At 41.7% G+C, this 11,282-nt stretch overlaps 1 protein-coding gene across 1 annotated transcript in view; it reads right to left on the bottom strand.

Moving 5' to 3' along the window:
* Positions 1–2,103: 2,103 nt before the first annotated feature.
* The window catches only part of ankrd16 (ankyrin repeat domain 16), a 15,928-nt gene continuing 6,749 nt past the window's right edge, over positions 2,104–11,282 (bottom strand). Inside the window, exons 2-5 of the mRNA XM_048610404.1 lie at positions 7,736–7,956; positions 5,765–5,807; positions 3,444–3,552; positions 2,104–2,489 (exon numbers count right to left, since the gene is read on the bottom strand). Of these exons, the coding sequence (XP_048466361.1) occupies positions 2,220–2,489; positions 3,444–3,552; positions 5,765–5,807; positions 7,736–7,956 (643 nt within the window). The 3' untranslated portion in view covers positions 2,104–2,219. The remainder of the gene's footprint in view (positions 2,490–3,443; positions 3,553–5,764; positions 5,808–7,735; positions 7,957–11,282) is intronic.

Consider the following 11,282-nt stretch of genomic DNA (forward strand, 5'->3'; position numbering starts at 1 on the left):
TAGTCTCCAGTCTTCTGGCACTATTCCTGAAGACAATGACGACATAATTGTTTATTGTGAGGGGAATTGAATACAAAAGGAGGGCATAGGTGAGACAACATCTGGTGTACTGTGTACAACACTGGTCTCCTTATTTAAGGAAGAGTGTAACTACATTGCAAGTGGCTCAGAGGCAGTTTACTAGACTAATAGCTGGAATGGGTGGGTTGTCTTATCAGGAAAGGTTGGACAAGCTAGATGTATTCACTGGAGTTTGGTAGAGTTAAGAGGGGACTTGACTGAAACATACAAGATCCTGAGGTGTCTTGACAGAGTGGAGGTGGAAAGAATGTTTCCTCTTATAAGAGAATCTAGAACTAAGAAACACTTCTTTTCTCAGGGGATCTTGAGTTTTTGGTTTACTCTGCCTTAAAACGCTGTAGTAGCTGAGTCTTTGAATACTTATAATGGCAGAATTTTATAGATTCTTGATAGCAATCAGGGTGAAAGGTTATTGGGTTAGGCAGGAATGTGGAATAATCAGATATTGAATGATGGAGCAGGCTTGAGAGGCTGAGTGGCCTATTCCAGCTCCTGATTCATATATTTGTATGATTTGCCCCTCAACCATGTCTTCTGTTGCTGCGGTGATGTCCCCACTACCAGTAAATTCCCATATTACCAGCTTACAATATTGTTTCCCTCTTGCTGTAGGAATCTTGCTGGTAGCTTGTCCTGCATGCCTCAGTAATCTTGATCAGACAGAATGGATCAGGGGCCATGGTAGAGTGGGAGGGGTGGCTGCAGGTCCTGTCATCCTTCATCACATGTGATTTATGTGGTGCTCATTTAAGTTTCTCATGTGGAACGTTTTTAAAAGCTTTGTAAAAATCCAAGTCAAGTACATCACAGTGAATTGCACTTTATACTGTTACAAAGACACTCTCAATTTAATATTGCCTGGAGGACTTATATCTTGAAGGATTGTGGAAAATGAATTGTTTTTTTGTGGAAATACCTGGAGTGCTTTGTTTAAAAAAGTCACTGTGGATATTAACAATTTGTTTTTAACAAGGCTTCCTGTAAATTATATGAATAATGAGAACTGCTTTCTTTGCTGCAATTCCCTGCTGGGATTGTCTTGAACACTAACTGTCTTGGAGAGGTGTTTGTTTTATTTGGTTCTGTTATGGGAAAGCATGCTAAGAACAAGCTGCCCAACTGCTCTCACATCTGAAAAGAAACCCCTCTTGTTGAACTCAGAGTGAAACCTATTTGTGTTTTTATAAGATTGATTGAAAGAACATCTAGAGATCGTATCTCTGAGCAAGGTGTGTCCGCAAGACTTTCAGACACCATCATACATTATCAGTGAATTGACGAGGCATGGCAGAACATCAGAGGAACAGATTCTGAAACGGTCAACTTGTTATCTCCTTTGCCTTCAAAAATAACCCATTGGCAAAGTTTTTTTTTCTGAACGCCAACCACTGTAGAGAAAGCTGTTTTCTTTCTCTTTTCCTAGACAGAGAATGTGCATCTGTTTTCTTGAGTGTTTTGGGGATATTTGGTGGGATAAATATTTGTGCTTCTATCCTACTGACTGTCACCATTAACCAATTATTGTGTCCTCATTGCCTAAGTTTTGTTTTTATAATAAATCTAGAATTTTATTTATTAAGAAACCTGATTCATAGATATTGTTGTTTAAAACTTGATATAGACAAGGTATTTAACTGGTCACTTTGGTAACAGGGAGAGTATACGTAGTTTAAATTGTGACCTGTGGAGTACAGGGACTAGAGTAATCACTCAGTAAGAATTGAAAGTTGGATTTTCAGGCTGTTAAGATCCAGAGGAATTTGCGTTAAGTAACCCTGTGCAGGATTCCATACAAACAAACAATGAGCTCTATTATAGGCAGCTAGACATGGATAAAAATCAACGACAGAAATAGGTTCAGGCCAGATGTCCACATTCAGTAAGGTAGTGAGGGCTATTTGTCTTGAAGTCAGCCACATGGATTGGATAATCACAGAATTACTGCCAAAGAAGGAAATTTCACAGAGGCACAGCTGTCTTTATCCTGCTGTTTACATTATCGTATAAAACCAGACAAGAAACCATACTTTAATCACATTTATTTTCAGTGATGCATCTAATAAAACCTTTAGGAAGATGTGTCTTAATGTGTCGAACTAGGCACATCATTGGGCGCTAACAGACGCAGTTGCCTTGTTTCACAGGGATGATTTGGAGCTTTCCAGAAGTGCAGTTGCCATGAGAACTGAGCAGCCTAGCGAGCACAGCTCAGCAATTATCCCTGACGTCATCTCTTGATAACTGACCTTTGCTGCATAATGCAGGGCTGTCAGCTTTAGTCCCGTGGCTCTCTCATTTACATTCACGCCAAGCTCGGTGACCAGGAAACAAATGGCTTCATCCTGTGCAGTTACTGTGGCTCGGTGCAGAGACTGAGCCCCCAGGGCGTCGGTAGCTGAGAAATCAGCCTGAAATAAGACATTCGGATTTGTGGGTCACCACAAAGATCGAAGCGCAGCTAACATCTTTTCTCACCATTGTCTAATCAGAACTAACAAAGTAGACCTGTTCTTTAGCCGCAACGTAGTTTGAATGTGGAACAAACAATCAGAAGGAGACTTTGAGGTGAATAACACAGATGTTGAGGGGAAGATGGATGACCACAATAAGCAGAAGTGAATAGAGGGACATGCTGATAAGGTGAGGTGAAGAAAGGTGCACACGCTGACATAGCTGAGCAGAGCCAAGTACCTGGATTCTATGCTGTACGTTTTAAGCAACTTCCGAATCAATTTTGTAGTTAGACTTAAATTAAGCTCGATTTAAGCCATATATACAAGTTCCCAGTGCTACGCAATAGATTTTTGACAGACAAGGGCTATGGGGTGGTTGCGGGGTTGAGGTGTTGGGGGAGTTTGAAGATTGGACTGAGGATTTGAGACCAGCCCAGAATTTTACTCATTAACAGAGTAGGCTTGAGGGGCTGAATGGCTTACTTCTGTTCCTAAGTTCCATCCAGACAGAGCACTCAATCTGTAAATGTGCATTTAATAAGCTGAATAGTAAGTACTAACAAAGCAGCATTTTGAAGCTGTTTCTCAAGCATTTAAAAGGCAATTAGTTAAAGAAAATATGGGAAAAGAGATAGGAGGATATGCTGATAGGTTTAGATAAGGTAGGGTAGGGTGGGTTGAAGCTCATGTGGACCTGGCATAGACCAGCTAGGCTGAATGGCCTGTTTCTGTGCTGAACATTCAATGTAACATACAATGTTAGCGCAAGCTGTAATTGATTGCATGGGCTTAAAGAGATGAAAGACCTACTCCTGTCCCTATGCTGTTAGTACAGACTTCTATACCAGGTTTCCACCCAGTAACTTTACATATCTAACACTCTACTTAGCAAATCAGACTGTAACTCACTTTGTGCCTCTCCAGCAGGAGTTTAGCAATCTCAATGTGGCCATTCTGCACTGCATCCATGAACGGAGTGACTCCACAGCTGTCTTTGGCATCTGGCTTGTAAGCACACCTACAAATATTCAAGAACATTTGCAAGCTCACATTGCCCAATGTCCCAATGCATAAATGAGGAATTGTTTCCCACAGTGACACCTAGGCTCAGGTGAACTCCACAAGGTTACCCAATTCTGGGGAATGGAGATCACAGCTAGAGACCACCACTCTCCTCAGCTGCCGCCAAACACTCACTCACCCTACCTCTGTAGGGCTATAGAAATGACTTAGATTGGGACTTGAATATGCGAGGTTTAGGGGTGGTGCTATTAATGAAGATATTAGCTCTAAGTTCAGGAAACCAGGATGTGGAAACAGCTTATGTATTCGACAAAAGCAAAAGGTTACTTGTAGGAGTTGTGTATTCCACACTGTAGGGTGGACCGTAAGGGAGGAAAAAGGCAGCTTGTCATAAAGTCAAAGTGAGAATTGTGGGAGATTTTCCTTTATTTACTGACTGGAAAAATCAGATAGACAAAGGTAGCCTTGATGAGCAATGCATGGAATCTCTTCAGAATAGTTTCTTAGAACAACATGTTTTGGAGCCGGCCAGACTAGGCTTGGTATTGTGCAATGTGAACATTACCTGGGTCTCTGGATTACTAGACCAGCAATAACACCACTTCACCTCCACATCTGGAGTCTGAGTACAGTTTTGGTCTCCTTATTAAAGAATGTAATCATATTAAAAGCAGTTCAAAGAAGGGTCACTCGACAAATTCCTAGGATGAAGGGGTTGTCTTCTGAGGAAAGGTGGACAGCTTGGGCCTGTATTTATTTGAGTTTAGAAGAATGAGACGTTAACTTATTGAAATACATATGATCCTGGGGAGACATGACAGGATGCATGCAAAAAGGATGTTTCTCCTTATGGGAGAAGCTAGAACTAGGCAACACAGTTTAAAAATAAAGGGTCTCCAATTTAAGCCGGAGACGAGGATTTTTTTCCCCCTTTCAGACGATTATCAGTCTCTGGAACTGTCCCGAACAGCAGTGGAGGCAGGGCCATTGAATATTTTTAAGGCTAAGTTTGACAGATTTTTGATTGACATAGGAGTGAATAGAGTATAAGGTAGACAGAAAAGTACAGTTGCAGCCACAATTAAATCAGCCCTGATATTAACAAATGGCAGAACAGGCTTGAGGGGCTGAATGGCCTACTCCTGCTCTGAATTCCTATGTATTCTAAGCAATAAGCTGCTCAGGAATGAAAACACCTGCATTTTGTTCTCAAATATCATGTTCAGGTTTTGCTGCACTGAATTTCCTAAAAATAAATAATTAAAATAAACTGATTTAAAAGCACAGACTAGTGCCCTGTATCAGGAGCATTTTCCACTGATTCAACACACAATAGACTCTTGTCCTTTCCAGTGTTTTGGACAATGATGATATTGCTTGGGAATTACACTCCTAACCTAATTATGGTGACAATAGGAACTTGCCCCCACAGCTTTTGAATAACAAGAATACAATAGTATAAAAGCAAAATACTGCAGTTACTGGAAATCTGAAACAGGCACAGGGAGTGCTTGAGAAACTTAGCAGGTTTGGCAGCATCTGTGGACAGAGAAACTGTTATGTTTCGAGTCTGGCATAACTCTTCTTCAGACCCAGTTCTGCTTCGGTCTGTATTTATTTGAGTTTCGAGGAATGACAGGTGAATTTATTGAAACATTTTTGATCCTGGGGTGACTTGACAGGGTGCACACAAAGAAGATGGCCTCAGAATGTTTCTCTCTCCAAACATGCTGTCAAACCTGCTGAGTTTCTCCAGCATTCTCTATGTTTTTTGAGGATGCAATAGTGTTAACAAAATACATTTAACATGCTGCCCTTTTGAGAAGAGATTGGGAAATTGTACTCAAACTGTTCCATATCTGCACTGTTGCAGACCTCAGCATTGCTAAATCGCCAAGGTACATATTTCCACCAAAGTCAGAATGTCTAGGGCACAAGGCTAAAGGGCATCAGCAGCACTATGTACCCTGACCTCCACTGGGATGTTAGCAGTATTTGCCAATGCTGCATGGAATCCAGATATCCAGCCTGGTCCACACACCGCAAAACCTGCGTAGCATGGAAAAAATCGTCAACACAATTTTGGTGACAGTGTACTATTACTAACATGGTCTGATGCACTTCCCATGAAAAATCTGGAATTGGACTCCGTAACGTTTATGTACTTGGGTAAACGGCTTCATCATGTTAGTAAATAAAGAGCTTACCTTTCTAGAAGCAGCTCTGCCGCCTCAAAGTGTCCATGCATAGCTGTGTAAAAAGAAAAACAATTTGCAAGTAAAATCAATGAGTGCTGCTCTTGCAAGGCCGTTGACAATCACCACATCTCAAAGGCGCATTGTGTGTTTGCTGAAAGACCATTTTGCTGAACTTTGCTTTTCCCTCCTCATCAAGCACACAATCTGTATCCAAATGATTCATCACTTTGCAAAGAAAAAAATCACCATGCCATAAACAATGCACAGCACTGTGGACCAGTGGGTGGTACTCTCAACTCCAACTAGGAGGTTGTGGGTTCAAGTCCCCCTCTGAATATTTGAGCTTAAAATCTAGGTTGACAATCCAGTTCGGAACAGAGGGAGTGCTGCACTGTCACAGCTGCCATCTTTTAGATGAGACATCAAACTAAAGCCTGGTCTGCTCTCTCAGTGGATATAAAAACCATTAAAGAGCAGGGTGACAGTTTCTGTTGCCCCAGCCAATGTTAATCACAGAACTGTTATGGTGCATGAGGAGGCCATTTGGCCCATTGTGTCTCAGTCGATTCTATTCCCTAGTGCTAATCTCCTGCCTTTTCCCCATATCCTTTTCTCTACATCTCCTCACTAATATCACTAAAACAGTTTATCTTGTCATTTATCAAAATGTCACTTTGATGGGATTTGATCTCATTCTCTACAATACAAATCCAGTAATATAACCCCCACCATGTTCACACAGAGAATACAGAATCAGATGAGTTACTGAAGAGTTTCTGGAACTTGATCCTGACAAGGAATCAATAATCTGGGTAGGGGATGATGGGCAGAAGAAGATTTTTTAAAAATCTCAGCTTCTCCACAAATAGATATTCACAGTATGTTGGAAAATGGCTATGTAAATTATTCAGGATAAAACTTGTGGTACGTTTGAAGGACATACATTCTCCACTCTCACAATGAAAATTCCTTGGGGACTCATCATACACAAGCTTCCTGCCATGAAGGCTGTTTTGAAATCATGGCTTGAATTGCATTCTATTGAGCCATACAGGGAACACGCAATGTTTCTCATTGACGATAATACAGGAGTTGCCTAGCAACACCACATGTCTGGCCTGCGGCCGGGTAAGGAATCAGTATTCTTATTGGTTTTCTTCCCTTTCCCCAATAACATTGTTATTCTGTCTTGGTGAATTTAACACCTTCAAGGGTTGCTGTGGCACAATTACCTTCTACAAAGCTTCACTGTCACGTCACCTACCATCCTGGTGAAATGAGAGGCCTCTGTTGACACTTATCTTTAACTCTTGACAGAATTGGCAGTTCTGCTTGAGCGTATTCCTCTAGATTTCATCAGATTGCCTCAAACTTCCCTGCTCGATCAAGCAGCCTTTCTCCACTACTGTCTCCACCCAACACCATCCCTCAAATATTTTTTATTATTCTTTGATCGGATGTGGGCTACACTGGTCAGGCCAGTATGTACTGCCCTGCCCTCATTGCTCAAGAAGATGTTGATAAGTTGTCTTATTGAATTGGCGCAGTCCATGTGATGTAGGGATACCAATGCTGTTAAGGAGGTAGTTCTGGGATTCTATCCCAGTGACAGTGAAGGAATGGTGATATATTTCCAAGTCAGTATGGCATGTGGCTTAGACAGTAGCTTGCGGGTGGTGGTGTTACCATGTATCTGCTGCCCTTGTCATAAAGTCATACAGTACGGAAACAGACCCTTCAGTCCAACCCGTCTGTGCCAACAGATTTTGGTTAATGGATATAGAACCAAGGCAGGTAGGTGTAATTAACTGTATGCTAACAGAATTGTGGAACAGAATGGAGGGGTTGAATGGCTTCCTTCTGTTCCTATGTTATGATAAATCTATATCAATGAGGAAAACTATTCATCTATTGCAATGTACATTACAATCCAGTGTACCCTAGACATCTCACACCACAACCAATGCCCGGTCAGCTTACCTACAGTGTGTAGAGGAGTCCTCTTTATTTTGCTCTCCACATCCCAGATATTTGGGCTGACCTTGAGAAGGTACTGGATAATTTTGGGATCGCCCTCTCGGCAAGCAATATGGAAACTACTCCAGCCATCCTTATTAGTCAGCATCAGACTCCCTCCACTCTCAATCAGATCTGTAATCACTTCAAGGTTCTTCCTGGTGCAAGCCATCATCAATGGTGTCCTACAAGGTATTCCCAGAAGTTAACCCTTTGTACATTTAAGAAATTTATCCCCTCCAACTCTCTTGATTCAATACAGTAAATGGATCACTTGGTCTAATATAGATTCAATCAGATTAGAAAAGTCACCTGTTCATTCTTCATCTCCCACAGCCCTGCCCAGGGTTTCCTGGGTGAGAAAGCAATTTACATACACTTCGTCCCACCTCATGTTGCACAGATGGTACAGCACAGAACCTCTGGTCAAACCAGTCCATTCTAATGGTTATGTTCCACAATAGCCTTTTCCCAACCCTTTTCATATAATCCTATTAGCATATCCTTCCATTCCTTGCTGCATCCACTAATCTATCTTCCATTTAAAAGCGTCTATACTATTCACCTCAACCACCACCCAACCACTGTGATCCAACCACAGTATTGGCAAAGATGTTCCTCTTAAATTGCCTGTTGGATTTATCAGCAACAATTTATAGCCCATAGTTTTGATTTCCCTCCACCAAGGGTTTACATCTAATTATGAAATCCCTTTATAATTTTAAAGATCCGTATAACCTTATCCTTAAATCTTTTCTTTTACAGAGTGCCTTTCCCTGCCAGCTAAACCCTCATAACATTGACGTCATTTTTTCAGCAATCTTATTTGGCACCTTCTCAGGTGCATCTCTGAATCCTAGACATGACAGTGCTGGAAGTGTGCCCAACCAGATCGCAGAACAGGTCCATTGTCTGTGCTACCCATGTGGGAAGGCTAAATGCAAGCTAATGACAATTTTGGGGAACACCTCTGCTCTGTCGCGAACTATTTTTGGCTTTGCATTGCTTAATGTTTTTATTCCATGTCCTGTTGTGGACTCTCTGTCTCTGGCAACATTCTGCAGTTCTTTGTGTAAAGACCACTTTTATTTTTGAGACTGTGGACTAAGAAAAATGGGACAAGACACTGCTTTAAACAAGGAACTTTTGCATAAGGTTCAAACAAAGACATCGTAGACACAAAACACAATGAATACCTTACTCAGGCAGCAGGGGTTGGTGCTAGTTGTCTCGGTCCATGGGTGTGTAAAGCTCAGGTAGCTTTGCCCAGTGAGAGAATCTTGATTGGATTTTCAATCAGGACTAGTTTTGTGCATTGAGGAGTGTGCAGGTGGGAGGATGGGCAGAAGAGTGTTGTGACGGTGGGTGTCTCTGTAGGGAGGGTGTTGTATGGAAGGTGGGTATGGGATTGTCTGATAGGGTGTGTGGGCATTTTGGAGATGTGTATGAAGGACGGGTGTTGTGTGGGTGTAGACAGTGGTTGTATTGCGTAGGGTGTTGTTTGGAGGAGTATGTGGATTGCATTGGGGGTAGGGATGTTGCTTGGAGGGGTATGTGGAACCATGTTGGGTTTAGAGAGTGTATTGTGGCAGGATTGCAATGTTATCAATTTTCCCCCCTCTCCCTATTTAAATAGGGCTTCACCTGATGAAGGAACTGTGCTCTAAAAGCTTGTGATTTCAAATAATCCTGTTGTACTATAACCTGGTGTCATGTGACTTCTGACTTTGTCCACCCCAGTTCAACACCGGCACCTCCACATCACATTTAAATGCTGTTATTAGTTTAACTTGTTCCATTTTGAAGAAGGGTTTGCCCCTGGAATATGAATTCCTCTGCAAAAAAAGCTGCCTGACAGAGTGAGTATTTCCAATATTTTCAGCCTTTGCTTCAGGTTTTGTCATAATGATTTGCATCTTTGTTGTTCAATCCATTTTCAAGCACCATCTTGTGTCATAGAGCTGTAAGTACGTGGGTGCAAAACAACTCCATATTGATCTTCTCTATAACCAAAATATAAGCTGTTACTGCAAAAGGGCCAGTCATACGATAACATTGACTTTCATGTTCAGTGTTTTGATATTGTGAACATTATCCTTTCACATACAAAATTAGAAATCTCTATACTAACAGAACCCAGTGAATTGAAATGACAAAAATATAAACCAGAGAAAATAAATCATCTTTATTTACTAATGACCAAAAAGGTGCATTAACAGAATGATAGATTTATTAGTGCAGAAAGAGGCCATTTGGCCCATTCTGTCCACATTGGATTTCCAAACATTTATATGCCAACTAGCCATCAGCTGTGGCTCAGTTAATCACACTCCCACCTCTGAGTCAGAGGGTTAAAAAAAGTTCAGAACACTCTTCAGCTCATAGCCAAAGGCTGACACTCCTGTGCATTACAGAGATAGTGCTACACTGTCAGAGGTGCTACCTTCCAAGTAAGACATTAAACAGAGGCAGGTAGATCTGAGAGATCCCAAGAAGAACAGACTTTTCTAAATGCTTTGCAGGCACTACTTATCACTTACAGAATAATTATTCCTGTGATATAGGAAGCATTCAATTTGTGCACAGGAAGATCCCATACAGTAATTGAATTAATGGCCTGATAATTGTTTTAATGATGTTGGTTGATTGATTACATATTGGTCAGGACATTGCAGGGGACTCTCCAACTTCTCCTTGAAATAGTGACATGCAATCTTTTTATGTACTTATTTAAGTGTTTGATATTGGTCTCCTTATTTAATTAAGGATGTAAATGGGCTGGAAGCAGGTCACAGAGGTTGACTAGACTAATACTTAGAATGGGTGGGTTGTCTTATGATGAAAGATCAGACAGGCTAGGGTTGTATTCGCCAGAGGTTAGAAGAGTGAAAGGCAACTTAACAGGGTGGATGTGGAGAGGAGGTTTCCTCTCGTGGGAGAATCCACTACGACGGGGAACTGTTTGAAAATAATGAGTCACACATTTAAAACAGAAATAAGGGGAAACCTTTTTCTCACATAGTGTTGCTTGTGAGTCTTTTCCTCAAAAGACCGTGGAAGCAGAGTCTTTGAATTGTTGAGGTTGGTTGGCTCGCCGAGCTGTTTTGTTGTTCCGCAGACGTTTTGTTACCGTGCTGGGTAACATCCTCGGTGCAGCCTCTGATGAAGCGTCGGTGTGTTTTCCCGCCTGGTTTTTAAACTCTGGGGTCCGTTGCGATGGATTGCCTCATTTCCTGGTTCCTCCATAGTGGAATGTATATGGGGTCGAGTTCAATGTGTTTATTAATAGCCTGCTTCGTGGAGTGCCATGCTTCCAGGAATTCTCATGCTTGTCTCTGCCTAGCCTGTCCCAGGATCTTGGTGTTGTCCCAGTCGAAGTCGTGGTTCTCCTTGTCCATGTGGATTGAGATAAGTGAGTATTGGTCGTGTACCCTTGTTAGTTTCCTTCCTGTTTGTCCGATGTAGTGTTTCTCGCAGTCTCTGCAGGGGATCTTGTAGATGACATTGGTCC

This window comes from Rhincodon typus, chromosome 22 (genome assembly GCF_021869965.1).
Source record: "Rhincodon typus isolate 14 chromosome 22, sRhiTyp1.1, whole genome shotgun sequence".
NCBI lineage: Eukaryota > Metazoa > Chordata > Chondrichthyes > Orectolobiformes > Rhincodontidae > Rhincodon > Rhincodon typus.